Source organism: Otolemur garnettii, unplaced genomic scaffold (assembly GCF_000181295.1).
Source record: "Otolemur garnettii isolate 467f Iridium unplaced genomic scaffold, OtoGar3 scaffold00007, whole genome shotgun sequence".
Classification (NCBI taxonomy): Eukaryota; Metazoa; Chordata; class Mammalia; order Primates; family Galagidae; genus Otolemur; species Otolemur garnettii.
In genome coordinates, this window is record NW_003852402.1 from 5,646,693 (window position 1) to 5,660,774 (window position 14,082).

The 14,082-nt window shown below is 51.1% G+C and overlaps 1 protein-coding gene across 1 annotated transcript in view; it reads left to right on the top strand.

Moving 5' to 3' along the window:
• TTLL1 (tubulin tyrosine ligase like 1) overlaps nt 1-9,881 on the top strand; it is a 23,903-nt gene extending 14,022 nt beyond the window's left edge. The window contains exons 6-9 of the mRNA XM_003783132.2: nt 1,298-1,441; nt 3,695-3,781; nt 6,373-6,536; nt 9,619-9,881. Coding sequence (XP_003783180.1) covers nt 1,298-1,441; nt 3,695-3,781; nt 6,373-6,536; nt 9,619-9,748 — 525 coding nt within the window. The 3' untranslated portion in view covers nt 9,749-9,881. The remainder of the gene's footprint in view (nt 1-1,297; nt 1,442-3,694; nt 3,782-6,372; nt 6,537-9,618) is intronic.
• Nucleotides 9,882-14,082: the final 4,201 nt, after the last annotated feature.

A 14,082-nucleotide genomic window follows, 5' to 3' on the forward strand; every position in this document is an offset into this window, starting at 1 on the left:
CCCAAGTAGCTGGAACCACAGGCGCCCGCCACAACGCCCGGCTACATTTTGGTTGCAGTCATTATTGTTGTTTGGCAGGCCCGGGCTGGAATTGAACCCGCCACCTTAGGTGTATGTGGCTGGCGCCTTAGCCTCTTGAGCCACAGGCGCCGAGCCGCAAATCCCATTTTCTAGCTCTTTGCCTTCAAAGGCAAGTGGTGTATGGAGAATTAATTTTCAGGAACAGTGAAGTAGGAGGAGTTTGGAGCCGGCATCAGAACACCTGGGCTGGGGTGCAGTGCCATCCCCTCTGCACAAGTCACAGCCTCTTTGAGTGAGTCTTATCTGTGAAACAGGATGGTGATGGTGACTTTGCTAGATTGTCGAGAAATACAGGTGTGGTGCTTGTGAACTGTAGTGCGTGGCACAGGTGTATCTTAGGTTGGCTCCCCTGGGAGAGGGATCTGGGGGCAGAGATCAGCGTGTAGGATATCTATGGGGGTCCAATGACAGGAGCAGCAGCTGGGAGGGAGGAAAGCAGGACGAGCAGAGGGAGGGAGGCTATGATGCTGCTGCCAGGAAGGTCTAGCTGACCCCAGAGCTCTGTGGAGCTGGGGTGGCCCTGCATGGCTGTCCCTGAGGAGGCATTGGCCAGTTACCAGGTCATGCCAGTTGCCCTGGGGAGAGGTTGAACCTTGGATTAGGCAACTTCCAGGGACGGTCTTACCTAGAATAAGTGTCTTGGTCTTGGAGATTGGGGCAGCAGTGTACAGCACGCTGTAACATAGAAATCATTAGGTCGGACATAGTGGCTCACACCTGTATATAATCCTAGCATTCTGGGAGGCCAAGGTGGGAGGATTGCTTGAGCTCAGGAGTTTGAGACCATCCTAACCAAGAGTGAGACCCTGTCTCTACAAAAAATAGAAAAACTAGCTGGGAATTATGGCAGGAGCCTGTAGTCCCAGCTACTTGGGAGGCTGAGGCAAGACGATTGCTTGAGCCCAGAAGTTTGAGATTGCTCTGAGTTGTGACACCACAGCGCTCTAGCCTAAGGCAACAAAGTGAAACCCTGTCTCAAAAAAAAAAAAAAAAAAAAAGGGAACATTATGTGAATATTAGGAGCTAGGCATTTTAAAGCCATGCAAGGTGATAGGAGGCCCAGATCCTCCGGGGTGGGGGGGTCCCACGTGCCTTGTTGCCGGATGCCTGCCCCACACCCAGGAGGCACCCCAGAAATGTCTGAGCAGCACTAGAGCAAGCGGCTGGGTTCCTCTGGGGTGCGCAGCCTGAGGGGACCCTGCCCTTCCACTGCCAGGAAGACTACAACCACATCCACGGTGGCAAGTGGACGGTGAGCAACCTGCGGCTCTACCTGGAGAGCACCCGCGGCAGGGAGGTGACCAGCAAGCTGTTCGACGAGGTCCACTGGATCATCGTGCAGTCCCTCAAGGCTGTGGCGGTGAGTGTGGGCGGCAGGATGCTTCTTGCTCTCTTGCTAAAAATACCTGTTTTCTCCTTCTCACTGCCAGTGTCTACAGAGGCCAGCTGATTTTAGGAAGGGACAGGGGCTGGGTGCCGGCATAGCTGGGCTGTGGGCACCCCTGAACATGCAGAAACCCCGGCACGGCAGCCACATTACACCCACTGAGCAGATAGTGAATATTTAGGCACAAACCGAAACTCAGAGGTGGAGTTTTAACAGCCTCATTTTGGGGCATCTTGACTAATGTCACAGATGTTTAGGACTGAAAATATCCTGCCTTCTCAGGTCTACTTGCATGCTGGTTTGCAGTGTTTGTTTGTGTTTTGGTTTGTAGGTTTCTCTTAAACGTTGAGATTAATATGAGGGTATAAACCACTAGGTTATATAATTTACACATGAAAGGTTAAAGTCAGAGTTGCAGCCGTGTCCTGCACCCAGGGACTGTGCCATTGTACCCATGCATTGTGACCATCGGGTTGGAAGCTACTGATTCCCTCCCCTTTCTTCTTGAGTTTAATTGAGATTTTTCTCCCGTATGAGTCTGATTGTTGACCTCCTAGTTTCTAATTGGTTTTAAGTACATGTGATGCTTGTTTTCAAATCTTGTGATACTCAGGATCTCTTTACCATTTTAAAGCAGGTGCACGTCTGTTCTAAGGGGAAGTGAGGTGCACACTGAGCCTGCAAGCTGGCCGCTGGCCACGGTGCTCTATGGCTGGAGTCTGGGAGGTGGTTTATTACCCCTGTGTGGTTTCCAGCCAGGCCCCACCATGACCTAATGGGTGATTTTGCTCCAGGGCTCATCCTTTCATAGGCTCAGACCTCATCTGTGACGTTGGGACCGTGACACCAGCGTCACGGGGTGGTTATATGAACAGTGCTCTGCAGAGTTAATTTAACTGTTGGGAAGAGTTCAGTACGGTTAATTCCTTAACACATGTGCCTTTGTGACTCTTCCTGCCTGATTAAACCAGCCCTTTCCACTCCTTTCCCAGCCCACTTTAGCCTCCCCTGGATTGGCAGAACTTTGAGAAAAAGTTGACTATTTAATCAAGAAAAGCTGTGCTCCTGGCCAGGCATAGCAGCTCACTCACGCTTGTAATCCTAGCACTCTGGGAGGCTGAGGCTGGTGGATTGCTTGAGCTCACGAGTTTGAGACTAGCCTGAGCAAAACTGAGACCAGTCTCTACTAAAAATAGAAAAACTGAGGCAAGAGGATCGCTTAAGCCCAAGAGTTGGAGGTTGCTGTGAGCTATGATTGTACGGCACTCTACCCGGGGCAACAGCCCTGGAGCAGGAGGTGGGACAGAGATGCTGAGAGCCACGGCCCTGGCGGGCACTGTGCTAGGGGGCTGGAAACAGCAGGGTTTGGGGAACTACAGAGGGGCTAGCAAATTCCTGTCTTACAGATACTTTTCTGGAACAGTGGTGTGAACACTCGCTGGGTTAGGGCACCAGGCTTTTAGTGGGAATATAATTGCACCCAGAGCCTGGCTCTCCTCCCTGGGTGACTAAGGAGGGTGACCCCAGCTCTCTCCCTGTGGAGTTTCCAGTTAATCAAGTGTCTTGTTGAAGCAGAATCTACATGCCCACTAATGTCTAAAAAGGCCTCACTGCTCATCTCTGGCTCACTGGGGGGTGACCGAATCTCTGGGGAGCTCTCAGAGGTTTGAACCCAGGTAGAGTGAGGAGGGCCCAGGAATCTGCATATTGAGCAGACAACCTGTGTTCCCTATGTGCCTGGAGAACAGCTCATCCAGGGTCCATGTGGGGTAAATAGAATTGAAAATTACAAAGGAAATTCAAACATTGTAAGTAAACAGATCTACTTTTGTCCCTGGCAACCAGTGATAATATGGCTCCTTCAGGGCCTGGGAAGGGGCAACAGGCAGCTGGCTGTGGTCAGTGTCTGTTTGGTGAGGCTGCACAGGCCTTCTCTGCTGGTTTCCAGGCCTGGGACCGGCATCTGTCCACTGTGAGGACAGTGTCACACTGACAGAGGCGCTCAGGGCTAGTGGTCAGGCCTCTGATGAGTGGGGGGCAGAGACTCCAGTTACCCCCTCCTCAGCTCCCTCTGTCAGGTGGAGGAAACCGCTCTAGAGGAAAGTGGAAGGAGGGAGGGTCATCTTTGGGCGTGGAGGATGGGAACCGTGAGCAGGTGTCTGAGGTGTCGCTCTGGCTGTGCCCTGGGACCCCAGCCGTGTAACCCATTGGTCACTCTCCCTGCAGCCGGTGATGAACAATGACAAGCACTGCTTTGAATGCTACGGCTACGACATCATCATCGACGACAAGCTGAAGCCCTGGCTGATCGAGGTACCAGTGTGAACACCTCCCTGTCCCCCTAAGACACTTCTGCCCAGAATTATGCTCGGCTACCCCCTGGCCAGGTCCAACAGTCACTGGTGGTTGAACACACGGCTCTCTCAGTTTCTGGGAGCTCCACCCATGGGGAGGGAGCCATCCCCAGGGATGCTATGACGCCACCGTGGCATCCAGGGTGCTTCCAAAGCTAGTGTGGGCTCCATCAGCTTTGCACCCTGTCCCCTGGCCCTGCACTGTCCTTGTAGCATTGCTCCCATCCTGGAAAGGAGCTCACAAATTCAGAAGGCCCTGGCCAGCATAGCATACTGTCCAGAGACAAGGACCATGCTGTTCTTTGGTGTGTGTGAAGGCACAGTTCATAAATGGATTCATCTGTCTATTTCAAGCTGAAAAATTGCAGTGGCGGCTGTTCCAGAAAGGGCAAAGTGTACACACTGCACCCCTCCCTGTTTTATTTTTCAGAGGCAGGGTCTCACTGTGTGGCCCAGGCATCATCATAGCTCACTACAGCCTCAAACTCCTGAGCTGAAGTGATCCTCCTGCCTCAGCCTCCTGAGTAACTGGAACTTCAGAGACGGGATTTCTCTCTGTTGCCCAGGCTTAACTTAAACTGCTAGGCTCAAGCCATCCTCTTGCCTCCCAGAGTGCTGGGGTTACAGGTGGGAGCCACTGCACCCAGCCCTACCCCCACTATGGAGGCTCCCTGTCCTGGTGTAGAGCCTGGCCGGTTGCAGGTGCACCTGTCTGAAGCCCAGACTTTAGACCAGCCTCACCAGGCTTACTCTGCAGTTGATCTGAAGCTGAAAGGAAGAGCTTCAGGCCTCTGGGACATCAGAACAAAGACATCTGGTTCACCCTCCATGTCTTCTCACCAAGCTCATTTGGAGGTGGATGGCTCGGCCTCTTTAGCTTGGTCACTTTTGGGGGGGAGGAGCCAGAAACCTGCATTTTATTGACACTGCCATTCTTCCCACAAGAGACTCTAAAAGTTACCCATTTTTTGTTTGTTTGTTTGTTTTTGAGACAGAGTCCCATTCCCTTGCCCTGTGGTAGAATGCCATGGCATTATGCCCCACAGCAACCTCAGTCTCTTGGGGTCAAGGTATCCTTCTTGTCCCCTGCCCTACAATGCCCAGGTATTTTTAGAGACAGCGTCTCACTCTGGCTCAGGCTGGTCCAGAACCTGTAAACTCAGGCAGTCTGCCGGCCTCAGCCTCCCAGAGTGTTAGAACTACAGGTGCGAGCCACTGCGCCCAGCCTGGCTTGACATTTTTAATGAATGAGAAGAGCCTACTGTGCAATCACAAGTGAACCTCAGAACTTGCTTCTTTTTTTGCCTCCCTTTGCCACAAGTTTTTTCACAGGAACCATGGCAGCAGTGGAGGCAGAAAGGCCTTGGTCACATTTTGAACCAGGGTATCCAAATCTCCAATAGCAAGCTGCAGGGAGTGGTCCCTTGTAGCAAAAGTCAGTGAGAACCCCGCATAGGAAGCTGTTGGAAGAGCCAAGTCACCAGCAAGTGAGCTGGTTCCTTGATGGTGGGTTTTGGGGTTTTTTTTTTTGCAGTTTTTGGCTGGGGCTGGGTTTGAACCTGCCACCTCCAACGTATGAGGCCGGCACCCTACTCCTCTGAGCCACAGGCACCGCCCAGCCTTGATGGTGTTTTCCAGGCGGCCCACGTGGTACGCTGCCAGAGTGTGTGTGCGAGGGGGAACAGATATAACAGTATTGACATTATCCACTCTCTTAAACAGTAACTTGAACAGAATCATGCTTTCCTTGATGAGCCAGAATCTTAATTATGAACATTACTTAATAATGCTTTAATCTTCGCATATTCACAGTAAGAATTAGTGTCATGATATACCACAGTGGTCATTTTAGGGTAGGGCGTGCATATCAGATGCTCTGCTGGCAACCCAGAGGGACGGTCTGACAGGGCAGCCTGGATAGCTCGCATGTTTGCTGGCCTGGTCTCCCACAGCCTGAAACTCTAACCCTGGTCACCAGAACGTTTGCCTAAAGCACGAGTGACCAGGTGATGACTGAGGGTCGGGGGGATGCTCCACAGAGCAAATGCCTGCCTTTTAACACACTTTGTGACATTGCTGAGCTGCTCAGAGGGCTTGTGGAACTAACTTTCCTTGAGTTCGAGTTAGAATACGGCTTTATTGATCAGTTGTCGCTCTCAGTAAAAGTGGGGAGCCTGCTAAGTGGTTCACTGATTCTAGCAGACCGCTGGGCAGCTCTCGGTACTTAGGACAGAGCTGATCACACAGGTAGACAGTGAAATTGTGTCTGTGTGTCTGCTGACCCAGAATTTCCATTTACATGATAGCTGATTTGCAAATCCTAGTCCTAATCCTATCATTAAGTATTATTTATGTTTCATGGAATAGCTAACAGAAGTAGGTCACAAAATGCTTCCCATACAGGCTGCTCTGAGGGCATCAGATATTGGCAGTATAAAATGATGACAGCTTCATCTAAAGTGTGTGGCAGCTCGCCTTGTCTCCCACAGTGCACATTTTGTCCCGGGGGAGCAAGCTGGCGAGTGAGGACCGTGATCTTCCCTCTCGCAGGTTAACGCGTCCCCGTCTCTCACCTCCAGCACCGCCAACGATCGAATCCTTAAGTACAACCTGATTAACGACACCCTCAATATTGCTGTCCCTAATGGCGAAATTCCAGACTGCAAATGGAACAAGTCCCCTCCAAAGGAAGTTCTTGGCAATTACGAAATTCTGTAAGTTTGCGTGGGGGTGGGCACTTGTCCTTCTGCGTGTCAGATTGAGGTATGCCAAGACCCCACAGGGGTGTTCCGGGTACATGTGGACTCACATTATTTGGGCAGAGTGTGTCATTTACTAATGAGAATACGGGACAGGTCATGTGGTAGCAGAAACGCAGTTTGGGAGCTAAGCTAGATCTAGTCTGTTCTGCTTAGTAAATATTTACGAAGCACTTACCACATGCCAGGCTCTGCGTTGGCTGCCGGGACAACCTGGAGCAGGATGGACAGGTGCTCAGGCTCAGTCCCTTTGAAAGCCTCTGGGAAACTTCCCAGAGCATCCTTGGTTGTCTGACCATGGGGCCAGTGAAGTGAGAATTTATCCTCCAGTTCTCCTGTTATTGGCTGAGGGCTTTTCCTAGCAGCATTAACCTCTTAGCTTTTTAGTAAGGCACTGTGGTCTCCCGTAGTTGCTCACACCCTGGCTCCACCTCCACAGCTTTCCCCGCTGCTACTGTTTGAGCCTCAGTTTGGATGCCTTTAAATGGGGGTAAGAAGATCTGTCTTACAGAATGGGGAGGAATATATAATGATAATGATAGCTCATCCTTGAGGGCTGACTACGTGCCAGGAACTATGTCGAGTGCTTTATGCATGTGGTCACGTTGCTTTCCCTGGCAAACTCATGAAGTAAGTAGGAATGTTAGCTCCATTTTACAGATGTGGAAACAAAGGCTTACAGCAGTTGAGTGGCACTTTCGTACCCATCAGGAGGGCAGTGGCTGAATGAAGGGTGGTTTATTCATATGATGGCTGTTGGGTGGCTGACTCAGAGCTGTGCTGTGGGCCCCGAGGTTGGGTGAGCAGGGAGATGTGGAGGGACACGCGTGCCTGTGTGTGAACATGCACTGTGGGGTGGGGGCCAGGGAACAGGAGAAGAGATGGCAGAAGAGGAGTGTGTCAGGGTCACATTGACATATGCTGTCAAAGGAAAGTGAGCATTCCACTTAAAATTTCAAATGAAGGAATATTTAGAAGTATTTTAGGCCCCTTTAGAGACTTTTAAACAATGCTGTGCTGAACCCTGACTGTGCCTAGATTATTCTGCTTGTCAAACCCCAAAGAGAAGCCTCTAGAATAGAAACTGGGAAGAACCACCCTGTCTCTGCTCGGTTCTCTTTGCGTTAGCTCCATAAGTGGCCAAAGTGTCCCCAAGCACAGCCTGTCGGGTGCCAGCTGCCTGCCAAATGCTCCCTTTTGTTTGTTTTGTTTTTCAAGCAGCACAGAGCAGCACATGGTCAGTGGCGCTGGCTCCTGCATGTGGTCCTTACTCCACCCACTCTCAGCAGGTTCTCATCCCCCGCCCTTGAGCAAGCTCCTGGGGGTGAACATGAGCCAGGCAGGTTGTCACTCCAGCCCATGAGTCAGTAACATAGTCATGGGCAGACACGAGGATAATAGGAATAGGAGTCCAGGGGGCTTCAGCAGTCCCTGGGGGCAGGGGTGTCTAACCTGGGAGAGCCCCCCACAGACAGAACCTTCAGTGTCCTGGGATGTCCTCTGCCCAGGTTTATTGTGTCGTAGGGACTGCAGCCCTGTCTCTCCTTGGAGAGCTGTGGAGGAAAGCAAGGCCCTCATGTTATCATCCTAACATCCCCACCCCAGCACAGTGATCCCTGGAGTGTCTGCCACATGGGTGACAGCTCACAGGCTTGCTTCCCTCCTTCTCTTTCAGCCACTAGAACCCCTAGGTTGAAAATACATTCTTTTTGGTTTATTTTCTCACTTGGGGGGGGGACAGAATCTCACTTTGTCAGTCTCAGTAGCTCACAGCAACCTCAAACTCTTGAGCTCAAGTGATCTTCTTTCCTCAGCCTCCAGAATAGCTGGAATTCTGGGCACCCACCACAATGCTGGCCTATTTTTTAGAGATGAGGTCTTGCTTTTGCTCAGGCAATCCACCAGCCTTGGCCTCCCAGAGTGCTAGGATTAAAGACATGAGCCACCGTGCCTGGCCTATTTCTTTACTTGCAATCATCCCACAGATTGCAATTTTGGAAATAAACATATAACAAAATCACACCCTTTTTCTGAAGTCAACAAAATTAGCATTTAGCTAATGCATTGTCGCTGAGCTTCTGAGTCCCTTGGGTTTGACATAGATGTCTACGTGTAATGTGGGTCCTTAGTCAGGGTGACAATGTTTACACCTGGGGACATGCATTAACAGTGGATGGAGATGCTTCTTATAGTCCTTGGCTCTGCAGCATGAAGGGCTCTGAACTTGGAGTCAGGAGTCCTGGGTGTTCACCCTGAGCAGGCCTATAGAGCCCAGTTCCTCAGGTAAGAGGAGGGTACTGATGCCCAAAGTGTGAGTCTGAAGGGTGGTGTGAAGTTGGGGTGGGTAGCCCCACTCCACACCAGGGCCTGCACCAGGTGCAGGCAGCATTTCACCACTCATGGGGACAGGGGTCTGGGCCCCTTCTGCAGCCGTAAAGGCCGGGGACTTGCCTATCTGCCGTGATCCGTGATCTGTTGGGGTGCAGCAGCATCTCAGCACTCCCATGGCCTGAAGCTTGAATGTGAATCAGGAAACAGGCAGTGAAAGGAAATGGGGAGGGGTGACAGGCTCACAATGGCAGAGTCTGGTGCCAAGTGTGAACTGCAGGGCTCCTCTTTGTCCTGAGTGTCCTGGCAGGTCACTCACACCCCTATTCCCAGTCTGAGATGGAGTTAGTCACCCCTGCACACAGGTGTTTTGTGCACCGTGAGTTCTGTCCCTCTCCACCCTGGACTGGGTCAGGTTCGTCTCATTCATTTCCTTTGGGGTCAAATTTGATCTGGTGGCCTGTATAAGATGTCCCCTGCAGGGTGGGCAGGGAGGACTGTCCATAGTAACAGCTCCACGAGGTTGTACTCATAGATACTATAGCCTTGGGTAGAGTTGTGGGTGGCAGGGCTGGAGTCAGGTATGGCTCGGGGAGCCAGGACCCAATCACAATGGTGATGTCATGTTTGTCACATGGCAGCTCAGAGCTTGTAGCTGCTACCCGTAGATGGGAGCTCACTGTGATCTTGTAGCTGCTTCTGTTTCTAGGTATGATGAGGAACTGGCCCAGGGTGAAGGGGCTGACCGAGAGCTGAGGAGTCGCTCAGGCCAGTCGCTGGGGCCCAGAGCGGGTCGATTGAGAGACACGGGGAGAACCGTCCTCACAACCTGGAAGTGACTCCACCTGGACCTTGTTGAGACCACTCACTCTACCTGGGCTCCTGCTGAATACCTATTTTGAAATGTCCTTTTTCTAGAGCTTTTCTCTTTCATAAGCCCTGTAAATAAATAAAGGTACTTCTCTGAAAGGTCTGGAGGCTATTAAATTCGTGCTGGGAGAACTGATTCCTATAAACATATAAACCTAGCTCTGTAGACAGAAACGCACAGCTTTGGCCTGGGATTTAGTCTATTACAAAGTATACACATTTTAAAATATTTTGCACTGGGTGGTGCCTGTGGCTCAGTGGGTAGAGTACCAGCCCCATATACCAAGGGTGGCAGGTTCAAACCAGGGGTAGCACCTGTGGCTCAGTGAGTAGGGCACTGGCCCCATATACCGAGGGTGGCAGGTTCAAACCCCACCCCAGCCAAACTGCAACAAAAAATAGCCAGGCATTGTGGTGGGTGCCTATAGTCCCAGCTACTCGGGAGGCTGAGGCAAGAGAATCACCTAAGCTCAGGAGTTGGAGGTTGCTATGAGCTGTGACACCATAGCACTCTACTGAGGGTGATAAAGTGAGACTCTGTCTCCAAAAATATATACGTATTATATATATATATTTTGCACCAAAACAAAAACAAAGGCCCTATTTTTTGTTTCAATATTGGTAACAGGATTTTCCTCTCACGGAATGTATATTTCAGGTTGAGTCTTTCCCTGGTGCTGACTCCAGCTGAGCACCTAGGTGAGGCGTGTGGAGTAAACATGTCATACCGTAGGTGTGCACACTTTTGTCATTGGCATCTATTCCCTGATGTACACATTTTCAGTGATTTTTTTTTTTTTTTTGGAGATAGAGCCTCAAGCTGTCCCCTTGGGTAGAGTGCTGTGGCATCACAGCTCATAGCAACCTTCAACTCCTGCGCTCAAGTGAGTCTCCTGCCTCCGCCTCCCAAGTAGCTGGGACCACAGGCGCCCGCCACAACGCTTGGCCATTTTTTTTTTTTTGGTTGCAGCTGTCATTGTTTGGCGGGCCCAGGCTGGATTCAAACCTGCCACCTTAGGTGTATGTGGCTGGTGCCCTAGCCACTTGAGCCACAGGCGCCGAGCCTCCAGTGATATTTTATTGCCAATTAGGGAGAAGGTCCTTTATAGCACAGATGGTAGAGCGTGGAGGTGGTGATAAATAAGTAAATGCAGATGGTACAACTCAACGTGAAAGAAGCACGCCACAGAGGGCGCTTAGCCAGAATCTGAGGAAACTGCTTTGGGGGATCTGTCTGCTTCTCTGACTTCACCATGTGGCCGAGATGTGCATTCTGTGCGTTCCTTCATGTTTAGGTTTGATGTTTGTGAAGTCGAGGGAGGGTGTGGCACTGGGTCTCTGAGTCAGACCTGGGCTCAGGGCCTGGCTCTGTGTTTGTTAGCCAAGGCTGTCCTCTGGGCTCATTGGCCTTTGTCTCCCAGTGTCTAAACTGGGAATTAATGACCTCTGCCTCAGAAGTAAACAGTGTCACAGCCCAGGGACCCTGCCTGCCCCCCTCACCTGGAAGGATGTGACCTCCTGGCTGGCCACCTCAGCCCCGTACACAGAGGGAAAGACATGCCTATTAACCTTTGCTGCTTTTCCACCCACCAGTCCTGACAAACCCAGTTCTCGGTTACTTTTTTTTTTTTTGCCTCTCGATGTGGGAGGAGGGTGGGGCCCTGGCTGGGAATGTGGACCTCTGAGGCTTGAAGGCAACTCCGTCTCGTTGAAGGAACAGAGTTATTCATTTGGTGGCCAGGTTGCTAGGTGAGGGTGAGTCTCTGCTAAATGGATTTATGTCAAATATTGACTGTCGCATTAGTGATGTCATGTTCTGGGCAGATGTTTCCTCTGAGAGCTTCCAGAACACACATGGGTGGGAAGTGTGCGGTGTCCACAGCCAGCCTTGGGAAACTGCGGGGCTGCACACAGCACTGCTTGGAGCTTGGCTGCTTCCCCCCGAAGTGGGCCCTGTTGGGAACTGTCCAGGATGACAGTTTCCTCCTTGATGGGGTAGGTCCCTGGGCCTGGCTTGAGGGTTGCACCATCTGGTCATTTTCCCAGTCTGATACGTTTGATTTTCCCATGCTAGTGAGGTGTGGCTCTCCTGCAGCAGTCCCCGTGTCCATGACAGCCTCCTCACTCTGTCTTCCTTCTTTATCACCACCTCCCACCTAGGCCACTGCTGGAGTCCCCACCAGTCTCAGCCTGTGGACAACTGGGCTCCACCCTCTGGCCCACAGGATTTTTCTAATGTCGCGTTATTTTGCCCCTTCACACAGTGCTTCTCCAGCACGCTCTATGGAGGGTACCAAGCTCGGCAGGGTCTGGAGGTCCTCTGGCCCAGGCTCCCATCTGCCTACCCTGCTGGCCAGTTTTCCCAGCTCACATAGCTCTGTACACAGAGGCCACCAGTCCCAAACTCACTGACTTTTCTCTGTGTGGGACATCCTTTCCCTGCCCTGAGATGGCCACTGTGTGTCCAGCACTGCTGGCCCTAGAGCTCTGAGCTTCCAGCCAGCAGCCCCTGCAGTCCATGGGGGCAGGCCAAGGGCCAAGCTCCCTGCTGAGGGACCCTGCCCCCGGACTCACCTAACCTGAACTGTGCCCAAATGGAGTGCCCACGGCCACTTTAGGACCCTTTGTGAGCCAACAGGACCATCATCTAATTTTGATTCTTGTTTCTCATTTAGGAAGACGAGGAATTATAAGTCTTTTCTGATTTACCCTGAATCATATTGCATCTCATATGCTAAGTTAAAAATAGCATTCTCTGGTAAAAGAAATTTGAAGAGATAAAAAATAAAAATACATAATAAGAAAAGCATTCCTGTGCTGGTCTTTCTTCTCTGTCTTTGCAACAACAAGCGGCTAAGGCGCCAGCCACATACACCTGAGCTGGCAGGTTCGAATCCAGCCCAGGCCCGCCAAACAATGACGGCTGCAACCACCCCCCCCTTAAATAACCGGGTGTTGTGGTGGGTGCCTGTGGTCCCAGCTACTTGGGAGGCTGAGGCAGGAGACTCGCTTGAGCCCAGGAGTTGGGGGTTGCTGTGAGCTGTGATGCATGGCACTCTACTCAGGGGGACAGCTCTGTCTCAAAAAAAAAAAAAAAAAGAAAGAAAGAAAGAAAAGAAAAGAGAAGAAAAGCATTCCTATTTTTGTTCACAGGAGCGTTCCGGGTGCTCCTCAGTGGGAGCCTGCCAAGGCTGTAGCCTCTTCTGCATCAGCCCAGGCTCTCCCTGCCTGCCACTTAGTCAATGTTTTGCTTTTCTTCATGTTTAAACTCACTTGATTATTCAAGAAAGAAAGTGAGACTCTGTCTCAAAAAAAATAAAAATTACTATTATTTTTTAAGACAGAATCTTATTCCATTGCCCTGGGTAGAGTGCCATGGCGTGAGCCTAGCTCACAGCAACCTCAAATCCTCAGCCACCCTGAGTGCTGAGATTACAGGAGTAAGCCACTGTGCCCATCTTTCTTCTCTGTCTTTGCACCAAGCCATCACCAACCTGCTCCCCCACAGGGCTGCTCCTGGCAGGCCTTGGAGGTAGAGTAGGAGACTGTGAGAACATTATCATGGGTAATTTCACTAGTTTGGACATGGCCAAGTATGAAAAAAGATTGAATTCTTCTCCAAGGTTGGCAGAAGGCCTGTTTATCCTTGGACAACAGGTAAAATACATTCTTTTCTTCATTGGGTGCTGCAGGTGCTGTGAGTGGCGAGTGTGTCATAGGCGGTAGGACCTCAGAAGTGGCTGGAGAAGGGAGCTGGCCTTGGTGTCACTGTGCAAGTGCATGCTGCCTTAGCTGCAAAGTGGAGGGAGGACCAGGCAGGCCTGGGCATGGCTAGAAAGGGGCAGTGGTATAATTGTTTTACCTTTACAAATTGCATTCCCACAAAGCTTTAGGGGTGCACTAAATTAAAAAAAAAAAATCAAGACCTTAACCAAGGATGTTGCTGTAGGAGGAAGACTTGGCCCTCATAGGTTCAGTCCTTCGAAGGAGGAGCAAGTCTAGAGGAGTGCAGGGACTCCCCAAGGTCATATATCTAGCAAAAGGCAGAGTCTGCTTTGGAAGTAGTCATGTGTGACTTAACACTTAATTCTTGGCTTGGTGCCTGTAGCTCAACTGGCTAAGGTGCCAGCCACGTACACCTAAGGTGGCGGGTTCGAATCTAGCCCGGACCCGCCAAACAACAATGATGGCTGCAACCAAAAAATAGTCGGGCGTTGTGGCGGGCGCCTGTGGTCCCAGCTACTTGGGAGGCAGAGGCAGGAGACTCGCTTGAGCCCAGGAGTTGGAGGTTGCTGTGAGCTGT